This window comes from Idiotropiscis lumnitzeri, chromosome 3 (assembly GCF_059441095.1).
Source record: "Idiotropiscis lumnitzeri isolate Australia: NSW breed Sydney's pygmy pipehorse chromosome 3, RoL_Ilum_1.0, whole genome shotgun sequence".
Taxonomy (NCBI): Eukaryota; Metazoa; Chordata; class Actinopteri; order Syngnathiformes; family Syngnathidae; genus Idiotropiscis; species Idiotropiscis lumnitzeri.
The window spans coordinates 5,602,922-5,614,292 of record NC_142393.1 but is presented as its reverse complement, the minus strand read 5'-3'; the positions used below and the strand labels follow the sequence as shown (position 1 = coordinate 5,614,292).

At 41.2% G+C, this 11,371-nt stretch overlaps 1 protein-coding gene across 8 annotated transcripts; it reads left to right on the top strand.

Moving 5' to 3' along the window:
• Positions 1-122: 122 nt before the first annotated feature.
• arl13b (ARF like GTPase 13B) lies at positions 123-8,675 on the top strand. 8 transcript variants are annotated; one of them, XR_015842605.1, is made up of 10 exons: positions 123-664; positions 3,949-4,019; positions 4,099-4,348; positions 5,104-5,209; positions 5,354-5,556; positions 5,789-5,903; positions 5,990-6,131; positions 6,416-6,538; positions 6,650-7,896; positions 8,319-8,399. XR_015842605.1 is itself a non-coding variant. In XM_088291934.1 (10 exons), the coding sequence occupies exons 1-10, from the start codon at positions 606-608 to the stop codon at positions 8,470-8,472; spliced, it is 1,152 nt and encodes a 383-aa protein (XP_088148060.1). In that variant the 5' UTR covers positions 123-605; the 3' UTR covers positions 8,473-8,675. The 8 variants fall into 8 exon arrangements, 7 of the variants coding, with proteins under 7 accessions (XP_088148060.1, XP_088148057.1, XP_088148058.1 ...); XM_088291934.1 differs by lacking the exon at positions 8,319-8,399 and adding an exon at positions 8,459-8,675 and having other exon boundaries at positions 7,828-7,896; XM_088291931.1 differs by having other exon boundaries at positions 7,828-7,896; positions 8,319-8,675.
• Positions 8,676-11,371: the final 2,696 nt, after the last annotated feature.

Genomic DNA, 11,371 nt, shown 5'->3' with positions numbered 1-11,371 from the left:
TCATAGAATGCCTCCTTTTCCGTTACTTTCGTTTCGAGCGTGTGCAGTGCGCAGATCGTGCACAGGAGGCGCTCTTTTTAAAAGCCGCATTATTTATTTTAGGATTTCTTTGACGAGGGAATATGACGTCATCGCGCTTGCATCCTAGCAACAGGGAAAAAAGGCGCAGCAAAGCGGAAGGAAGCTAATAGCTAAGTGCCTCGTTCGCAATGTAAACATGTTACTCGTTTGGATATTGCGCTCTTTTAAAAGCCGACTGCCGGTTCTCGATGAAGCCAACTCTTCCTCACAAGGGAACTGACGTGTGTCGAGACTAAAACGAGTTCAACAAGCTAAAATTATTTCCAAGTCGAAGCGCTAGCGTTAGCTGCAGTTAACGGTTTTCGATATTTTTTTGGGGTGAGGATATGTATTCTACGTTTGGGGCTTCCCAATTTGGACGGTCGCCTAGGTTACCAATGCTAGTGATGTTAAGGATTTAAATGGCCGCTCATGCTATGAAGGACTTGTCACAATGTAGTTAGGGTAACGGTCGCCACACAACGCGACTGAACAGTGGTGTGTCTCCTGAGGCTCCATGACCACTTGCCTGCATTTGGCCTGACATGTTTAGCCTCATGGCGAATTGCTGTAACTGGTTGAAACGCTGGCGAGAGCCGGCAAGGTAAGTTCTTTTCCCTTAAAAAATGCACTCAAATTCAACAGAATTGTTTTCTTTTGATCTCACTATTTAGATATAAACTTTTGATTTGCAGTTGTCGACTATGTAGTCCTTGAAAATGGGCGATATTAAATGAAGTAATTACCAAGTGGTAAATCACATTTATCATTACATTAATACATATTTATGTAAGTTCAATCGCATTTATGGGATCCCTCAGAGGACTGTTATGACTTTGAAAGCATCATCATGTGTAAGCGCCTCATCACCTAACAGAATTGTTCCTTGTTATTGTATATTTGTTAAACGGCAAATCAGAAATTATTTTAATATGTGTTAAGCAAATATTTTATTATTCAGCACAACCATTGTCCAATATATAGATTGGGAGAAAATTAATTTCAGGACAGACTTTATATAAATAAAATTATATTTGTTATGATGGGCTACGTAAAATGACACAATAGGCCAGATCTGGCCCCCGTGCTTTGAGTTTGACCCACGTAATTTAGGCGTCCTGTACCAGCAACCTTCCTACCATTTTGAATATAAGAGCTACGGCTTGGTACGGATTCCTGTTAACTAATTTGCTTAAATTATTTGGGTGTTAATCATCTCATCGTGTTTGCGGTCACGTGCTCCAATACTGACCTTTGAAAGTATACTTTTTTTTGCATTTTAATTTCCAAATATGCATTAATGCGAGTGTACTGTGCAAACTACGTACGCTTTTGTTCCCTGGGGGCTACTTGACGCCCGAGAGCACCATGTTTGTGACCCCTGTCGTTGACAGGTGCTATTAAAACCAATTCAGCACAAACTCAGGCCCAAAAAAAAAAATGCCACATGTTAATTGAACTATTCATGCGTTTTAGACCCGCTCCATTGTCAAGTGCCTCGAGACAATTTTGTTTGCAATTTGGTGCTCCTTAACTAAAAATCCAATGTAATTTAATTGGAGGAACTTCTTTGCGAAACCTTTCACAAACAGTAAACAGTTTTGGTCAAATTTAGGTGCAATGGATATTAATACCAGAATCGGAATAGAAATGTCTGTGTAGTAGTCTGACTCAAATCCTTGTGGCTGTCCTGTCCCAGAATCATTTTGTTACTTGTGGTATTCTTTTGTGGTATACTTTTTATTGCCTTACACTCATTTTATTTTGTAGTTAAAACACAGAGCGATAACGTGGCATCCATATTCCTCCTTGTTTCTATCCATCAGACTCTGCGTTCTTCTTTGTCTCTTATTTCTCCTTTATTATTGTATGCACTTCTTTTACGTAGTGCCCCCTAGTGTTCAAATTGAGACACCACATCTCTAAAATGACTTGTGTTACAGGCTAACAGAAAAAACATGCAATTGCATGTTAAACTCTGTAATGACAAGGTGCTCAGTTAAGGATCAATCCTGTTCCTCAAGGGCAGTTGTCCTGTCAGTTTTCCATCCCTCTCTGCTGGAATAGACCTGATTGCCAGCTTCCGTGAACCTTGCTGATGATCTGATACTTTGAAGTAGGTGTATTGCAGCAGGGAATGATGTAAAACGGACAGGACAGTGGCCCTCGAGGAATAGGATTGAATAGCCCTGCTGTTATATTTGAGTCAAACTCTCACGTTCAAGTAAAAGTGTGTTTTTGAACAATATTTGGTCCAAATAAAACTAATTTAATCACGCTTGTCAATTTTCAGTGTTCTGTATCGGCAAGTACTCAAATGTACATGTACATCCCTTCTGAAATACATTTCATTATGCTTATTTTAGACCAGTGAGTCTCAAAGTGTGGTATTGAGCCTTGCCTAGTGGTACACTAAAAAATTACAGACATAAATGCAAGTAAAATAAAAATAAATTTAATAGATGAAATATGGTTAAATATTCGAATTAATGAAAATATATTGCTCAAAATAATAACGGGAGCCACAAATTAAAGTCCAGTTCTGTGTTATTTAGTCCAAAACATGTTAAATAATTCTTAAAGGGTTTGTTTTTAAACAGTTAAGAACTTGTGTTGAATTTTTGTGTGATAAATTTTAGATGCATGTTTGAAATTTATTTGCCCCCCCCCGTGCCATCCCAAAAAATAAAAAAGTTGTGTATACAGCACTAGACAATCATAACGTAAGGATAAAGATTTGCGCGCCACCCACGTGGTACGTTTGAGTCACCCGAGCCTGTGGATTTAGTCAGAAATCCTGATTTAATCCCACGGTCAGGTCTGTTCGGCAAGTGTCTCTCCTTTGACACATTACGGCAAGGGGTTTGCAGCGTACAATGTGAAGGCTTACGTGGTCGCAGGTAGTGGGCGCTCGTTATATCGGCTTTCCGTGGATTTGCATGATGAAGCCGCGCCGATGAAGGCCAACTGGCTCAGAGGAAGGTTTGATGGATTAAGCGCTTGATGTCCATTCGACTCAAGTGTCAAAGTTAAGTATGAAGAAAGGAGTCAAATGCACAGAGAGTGTATATGCTTACTATCACCTTTGAAAGAGTAATCCTGTGTTGGCTATAACGTCTACTGTTGATCTTTGTCACCTGTAGGGCGCATGAGATTAGCATGTTGGAGCGGCACACTGCGTTTTCATTCAGCACATACTCGTCGCAATTGACCATTTAAAGGCGCATGGAGTACAGTGGTGCCTTGAGATGCCAGTTGAATTTGTTCCGTGACCATGTTTGTAACTCAAATCGTCTTTCTCCATTGAGATGAATGGAATTGCCAATAATCCGTTCCTGCTTTCCACTTTGTTTTTACTTGAGGACAAATAGCAATGTTGTGCTGTATAAAACACAGAGAAATAATTAATTGTAAAGAATTTAACAGTTTGTGCATTGTGATTTAATGCTGCAATCCAATTTATTGTGCTACTGCTCCTTTTGTACCGGAAGTTGGCATGCCAGTGGCCTATAATTCTCTTAGTTTTAACTTTGAGAGTAAACGTGAATTGGAATTGGCATGAAATAGCTCCAAGTCTCTTTTTTTTGGATGAATTATTCAATATTTGCTAAACTGTTATCTAACTGTGAGGTCAGTTCAAATGATGGCTCTGAAGTCAGATCACTCCTGTCTCACCGCTGCGTCTCATGACAAATTCAAAATGAATAGTTACATCATGACAATAACTGGCTCAGGCAATCCATTCACGAGTTGCAGTTTTTTTTTTTTTTCAACTGGCTTATCTGTGTCTTCCAATGTGGCAATTAAGTGTCAGTTTCTCTCGCTGATCAGTCGGAATACGAGTTCATTATGAGCGAAGCATCTTCATGCTAATTTCTTCTCCTACAGAAAAGTGACTCTGGTGATGGTGGGACTGGATAACGCAGGAAAGACCGCCACAGTACGAGGCATCCAAGGAGGTTTGGACCCGGTTTCCAGTGTTTTTCCATCTGTTCTTTTACAGATTTGTCCTTGTTAATCTTTGACTTTGGTTTTCAGAGAATCCCCAGGATGTTGCTCCAACTGTGGGTTTTTCCAAGGTTGACTTGAAGCAAGGAAAATTTGAGGTCACCATCTTCGATCTGGGTGGTGGCAAGAGGATCCGCGGTATTTGGAAGAACTACTACTCCGAGTCACACGGGGTGGTGTTTGTGGTGGACTCCAGCGATGTGCAACGGATTCAGGAGACGCGGGAGACCATGGCGGAGGTTCTGCAGCACCCGCGCATCGCTGGAAAGCCGGTGCTTGTGTAAGTGGACGCTCAGAGAAATACAAATCTTTTGAAGTCTGCGCCCAACCTGCTGCTTTAGCGGTTAATTTTCTTTGAAGTTTTAAGCTACATTTTCATGTTGTCACTTTCCTAAAATAATGACCTCTGTCATTTTTTTCCTCCAGAAAAACAAAAACAAATACTGTTTATATGATATTTATTAATAATTTCGTTTAAGGGGTTTAATTGACTGATCTGTTTAATAGTGATGGGAAAATGGAGCTTCAAAATTGCTTCATGAACCAGTTGTTGTATTTTTGACTCCTGCAGATGGCGCTGTTGGCTTAAATAAAGGGTTTAAAAAATGGCAAGTCAGTGTGCTTTCAGCCCAAAGTTGAACCGAGAGTGCCATCTACAGGAGTCCAAAAATACTACAACTGCTTCATGAAGCAGATTTGAAGCTTCATTTACACTTCACTACTGTTTAATGAATCGGCTGATTGATGAAGTTAAGGCTGATTTGGGTGTCATTTTACTTTTGTTAGCTTCGTATTTTCCGCAGAAATCACACATGCTTGGTTGCAAAAGGAACAATATTTACCTGCGTTAGAATCCACATTTGCAGTTAAAAAAATCCTTTGCAGCTGTTTTAGATTGCATTTTTAAATGACATCCAACTTATGTGGGCACTACTTGGCAAATAACAATTTTCATGAGAGGTTTTAGAGTCTGAGTTGGTTGCCTCCAACGTTATTAACGCAGGTTCTTCACTTAGTTCTTGTCTCTGCTTCCAGACTTGCCAACAAACAGGATCAGGAAGGAGCACTGGCCGAAGCCGACATCATTGAGAACCTGTCGTTAGAGAAGCTCGTTAATGAGAACAAGTGTCTTTGTCAGATCGTAAGTGTTTCTGCACCTGTTGCCGAATGTGCCGTTGAGTGACATGAACTCTGGCGCTTTTCGAAATCACAGCTTCCTTTGTTTAGCGTCCTTGCCTACTTCGACTTGGAAATGCCATTGAAACGCTTTCCATTGCTTTTCCAGGAGCCGTGCTCTGCGGTTCTGGGTTACGGCAAGAAGGTTGACAAATCCATCAAAAGGGGTTTGAGCTGGCTGCTCAACAACATTGCCAAAGATTACGAGGTCATTACTGAGCGTGTGCAGAAAGACACAGCGGAGCAACGTGCTCAGGAAGAGCAGGATAAAAAAGAAAGAGCCGAGCGAGTCCGGCGGATAAGAGAAGAGAGGTGAGCGGGGAGGTTCGGCGAGATACATTATGTAACGCCGACTCTTACCCCGACCGAGAATAGAAGACAATATCTGTCCTTGTTCTTTACAAGCAAAGTGTAAGGAATTTTTTTTTTCACCCCTTTGAGGGTAAACACATTTGACCCGAGCGTATTATTTTCTATAACAACCCTCCCAAAGATGTGTGCATGAAGATGTCCAAAGGTTAATACAATTTTTTTTTTCTTCTAGAGAGCAGCAAGAGAGGGAGGAGGCAGAACGTGAGGGCAGGCCGATCTGCGAAGAGGAACCTGATGAAGAAAACATGGCCAACCCCTTCCAGCCGATTGAAAATGTCATCACTGAGGTGTGAAAAGGCGACCGAACATGAAAACAAGGCGCTGTGTGATTGCCGGTGTGACCAAATTGTCTTGCGCCATAAATTAAATCCAGAGCGGGGATAAAGCAAATGAGAAAAGGCAACAAGAGCTGCAGGAGCGCACCATCAACAGTCGGAAGGCAGGCGGCGAGTGCGTGGCGGAGAATCACGATGAGACGGACAACGCAAGACAAACGCCGGATAATTCCAGCTCAAGTAAGTGCATTCGCACCTTTTACGACGGTAAACGTCTTCCGATTTTCGTTGAATTTCACTTTTGATGCACAGACTCATTTCAACTACTCACACAATTGAGTGGTGAAAACTGAAATGAAGGCAGTTGCGAAGAAATACTTGAACAATAACGAAGAGACAGCCTTATAGATAAGGTTTCAAATATTCCAAAAGAAATTTGAGACTTTTGGGGTTTTTTTTTTACGTTGGTGAGTCTCTCCGTCGTTCACCTCATTTCAAAAGTTTTGTGCCACCTTTTGTCACAGGCACGGCCACTGAGCAAAGCAAGAAAAAGGTGCGGAAATTGTACCTGAAGAGGAAGCACCGCGTGGACCCACTGAATACGGAGGAGGGGCAAGCAGAGAGGCCCACACCTCCATTCCTTCCAGGTTTGTCTATTCCGCTTCACACTTTCTCTTCTCAACTTGATTTGCACTAAGAACGGTTAAATTTATTTGTTTTTTTTTGTTTGTTTTTTGTCGTTGCTTGATGAAACTGAGGAGGGAACAAGAAGCCGCCGTTGCATTTTAGATTGTTAGTTGTTAGCATTAGTTGCTCATCCTTCTAAAATTCTGTGTGCAGTGGTGCCTTGAGATTAGAGTTGAATTCTTTTCCATCACCTTGCTTGGAACTCAAAACAATCCTATCTCAAATTAATCCGTTCAGGCCTCCCAAACAAACAAAAAAAATTGCAATGTGTTAGCATTCTATAATATTGTACTTTATTAAAACATGCAGTTATAACAATCAAATAGAATTTTTTTTTCTTTAAATCTGTTTACATAGTGCGGCTCTTTTTGGTGTGCGCATCTTGATCTCCTAATACACAGATATACGTGGAGATGGTCACAGTTGCTCAGTATGTTGCAATAACGTTAGTCATTTGGCAAAAGATGAAGATTATGCACCAGCAATACTTTTAGAACAGCAACGTCTATTCATTCTATTCTGTTTTTGTTGTCTACTGAAGACTTTTGGGTTTCAGCTCAAAAGAATTACAGCTTTTATGTCATGCTAGTTACATCAACATTTTTAAAGCAACTCAAGACAGAGTACTCAAAGCGCTTTACCCACTGATGACACAGCATCAGGACCAACTGGGGGTTCAGTATCTTGCTCAAGGACACTTCAACATGGTCACACTGGCCGGGGTTTGAACACCCAACCTCTGAGTTGGGCGACTTCCACTGATCCATACCGCCTTGCAGCTCATATCTTGAAGAACGCAAAAGTTGGGTCACTCGTATCTCAAAGCACCACTGTATGGTATAAACGTGTTTGTGTGTGTGTGTATGTATATATTCTGTCAGTGTTTCTTTCCCAACCTTAATTGATCCACGGACATATTTAACAATTGTGTAATCTCACTTCTCACCGTAAACCAAAAATGTCACAAAAAGTATAGAGTATGCAGTACACTGAAGTAATGATGTCCTCATCTTATATGATTCACAAGTGCACTTGTTCTGCATGAACTGAAATCTGCGCCAATTTAGTTGCTCACAAAGCTATTGTGTTGTATGAATAGCAAGTTTATATACTGTGCAGGTTAATTGCGTCGTTTGACAGCGAGTGGACCAGCGTTTAATTGTTCCGCAATCACAACTGAAAGGCACTTTATTTTCCCTGACAAATCGTTCCATGTTCTACCGCCTTTTTTTTTTTCTCTCTATTGTAGTTGGATGGGGGTCACCTAAAGTTTCTAGGCTGCCCAAACTAGAGCCTCTGTGGGACTCAAAAGCTTCTGGTAAAAACAGCCACGTCGAGGATCTTAACTCATTGTTTAATTTCATTCTCATCTAATCTCATGCTTGCAAACAATGATTGAGTTTTCATTCACTCATGCTTAAAAGTGTTTTCTCTTCAGAGTAATAATTGGAGGGCTGTTGTTGTCATTATAGGCAACATTTCAGTTTGGCACTGCAGAGGAAACACTGAAGCCGTGCTTTAGCTCTTAATGCCGCTGACCCTCGACAGCATTGAGCTTGATCATCTCCAACGACTTGTTGGTCTTTACATCCGTCCGTCCGTCCGTCCGTCCGCTCATCTCCATACAGCATCTTCACCCTCTCACCCCATTCTGTGTTTGTTTTGAAAGATGCATGGATTTATTTCAGGATGAACTGGCTGTGTAGTAACTTAGCCAAACTCTCTCTTTCCGCTCCACAGAGTTTTACAAGAAGCCACTCCCACCTGTCGCAAATAAGCCACAGCCTAACAGTGACACCTATGATGTGGTTTTCTAACCTCATTTACTGATCGGGTCCCCCCTCAAATCACCGCTCTCCCCTTTTGCTTTCTGTTCCAAGCAAGTGGAGTGTAAACAACACTCTGCAGCAGTCTGCAGCATGTCTGGGAAAGCGCTGACTGGGAGCATGGAAGTGCGACGTGGAGAAGGATTCTCTGTTCAGACGCCATAAAACTGCTTTCACAGACTCACAACAAAAATGTACACGTTTACTATACACTTGTTTACTCATGTACCATACGTTTTTACTCTTATTAAACAAAACGAACACCGCTGTATTCCGGTTGCATCATTGTGACTTGTATTGTGGTCAAAAACAAATCAAAATTGGCAAAAATTCTGTTAGCATTAACTGAAAATGAATATGAAAATTATGGTTTAACAGAATTGTAAATAATATACGAAGTAGGTGATTCGATTAAGGACGTTTTGATTTTAAAGGGGAAGTCAACCACATTTTCTTTACAAGCATATTTTCGATGCAGGGCTGCTCGTCTGAATATGACTTTCGGATTAAAATTGCGTTTGCGGAATATGAGTTTAGAGACCATTTCGGTGGCTGTTCGGTCACTTCTGTCCGCTGAAAAAGTCCTCACAGTTGCTCAGGGCTCAACTTCAGAAAAACAGGCGAGTCTCAACCTCAGCACTGCGCAACCGTGATGTCATTTTCAGTGGACAGAAGTGACAAAATGGCTTAATACGAATTTTGCTGTTTAACTCATATTCCAATATGAATCAGAATACCATGTTTAGATTTGTGACAGCGCATTAAACTTTTTATTGCAAAAATGTTATTTGGGTTCACTTCCCCTTTAAAGCGGAACATTCATTTCAATCCCTTGGGATAGGATGCATTGCATTGATAATTATGATGGAGCTCAAACTCCAGTCAGACAGTCTGCATGGTTGTCATCCCAAGGGGGGACATTGACTTAAGAAGACGGCAACATATGGCCAATGCCGCATAGCTGTATGACAGCAGCGTGTAATCCTTTGATCCTAATGGTATCTTTACCTGATTTCATATTGTTGTTGTTATCAGGGCTTAAAGTGTTGCCTGCAGGGCCAGCATCGATCTTAAGACTGCATGCCTGACCCTGACGTGGGCGCATGTAAGCATCTGCTTCTTACTGGTGCAGTGTTAATAACGCCAGATGATATTGAGCTGGCCGTCAGCGAAATTGAGCGAATCATTCAGATCATTGACTTGGTTTCCGGAACATGTTCCGGCATAGATTGCACAAATACCCGCAGGATGCTTTTCACGGAGTTTCCCAAGTGCGGAAAAAACACTCGAAATGAGGCATTAGTGCGGGACTGAAAATGTCATCCATATGAGCAAAACATACACTGGGATGTATTGATTGTAGATTTTTGAAGATGCACCACTGAGGACTGTAATGTGTGTTGCAAAAACGGCCAGAGGATGAAAAGACTTGAGACATCGTGAGGTATCGTGATCAAATATAACCCGGAATGGATGCGCGGCATGCCCAAATATGCATTGACTCTACTGTACGAATTAACCACGTGTTCTGTTCAATGTAATGTTAAAAAGCTTTAAGCAGTAAATAAGGCGAATTATAAAAATGACATGCATTTGTCTCCAAACAAAATGAGAAGGAACGCAGGATGAATTTGTGCAATAACCAGTTGAGGTTATGTCCCCTCAACATGCAGTTACTACGGTTTGCCAGTAGAGGGCAATACAGTCTTGGGAATCATAGGCATCGATGTGACTACTCACTAGCATCAGCGAGTCAACATGTTTCCTGGCTTGTCTTTCTAGATGCTTATTGACTATTTGAGAGTGCAACCTAAGATTCCGGTTTGGGCTTTGCTCCCTAAATAGTATGGGCACTTAACCAACCGATTTGAAAAACTTAACGTCTGGTTACGTTCCAGCTTGCTGATTGATTTTTACAGATGTTTTTGAATTAATGAAATCCAAGTACGTGCACATAGCCTGGTGTCTTCTATATTATTTTGGTATTTTTCAGCAGTGAGGATGCCCCGCAGTGCCATGTTTACCAAGCTGCCTCTAACATGTCTGGTACACGGGAGGAGGCTTCTCTTGATCTAATTCTGTATGGAATTTGCTGGGTCATTCACCTTGTAGTAAGAATATACTTTGTGATATTTTTTTTCATGTTGCGTGGGGTCTGTCACATTTTTACAAATTGTAAAGAATTTTAACACTGGTGTAAAGTGACCCTCCACTATTCGCGGGGGTTTAAAGACCAAAGTACAGTGGCCGAGAAAGGTCATTAAAATTGCAATTAAAACTCCACAACTCAACAACATATAACCTCGGCGCGACTGCAAAAGCCACGATACAACAAAATTGAACGACAGTGTTGTTGCAAAAGTACGGAGCCCCTTAGGGGACATGGAAGAGAAAAAAAAATTTGCGTTCCCTCGCAAAGTTTGCGAGGGAACGCAAACTTTGCGGCGGAATGCAATCTTTACAAGGGAACGCAAAGATTTTGCGAGGGAACGCAAAGTTTTTTTTCTCTTCCGTGTCCTCTAAGGGGCTCCGTACAAAAGACACTACGGAAGTGACAGAAACTCCCGCCAGAGGGGAAAAGAAACAAAGCTGGAAAAGTAAGAAAAATAAAGTTGTTGTTTTATTGTTGAAATTTGTGTCACTGGAGCAATGTCAGAAATGATTTTTGCATTTTTCCCCCCAAATTATTAGTTAGTAAAATTCCCGTGGTTTGTCTGTAGGACGGGTTCAACTTGTACGAGAGACGTTGCTAATGTTGAGTTATATGTTACGATGAAACAAGTCTGAAGCACTAAATTGTGGTTTTAATAAGCAAAGTTGGAAAAATAAGCTGAAGCAAAACTGTCATTTATTTACATTGTGCTTTTCACCGTATTGTATCGTCTTCAAGAGACACAACGTCAGACGTTCGTTTAGTTATCTCCTTTTTTATTGTTACAACACCGCCAACTCTGAGCAACCCATTAC

What these genes read in the sequence shown, in the direction of transcription:
- arl13b (XM_088291931.1), top strand. Translation starts at nt 606, where the DNA reads ATGTTTAGCCTCATGGCGAATTGCTGTAACTGGTTGAAACGCTGGCGA. An exon ending in GCTGGAAAGCCGGTGCTTGT is followed by an intron (nt 4,349 to 5,103) that starts GTAAGTGGACGC and finishes CTCTGCTTCCAG; the next exon opens with ACTTGCCAACAAACAGGATC. An exon ending in CGGCGGATAAGAGAAGAGAG is followed by an intron (nt 5,557 to 5,788) that starts GTGAGCGGGGAG and finishes TTTTTCTTCTAG; the next exon opens with AGAGCAGCAAGAGAGGGAGG.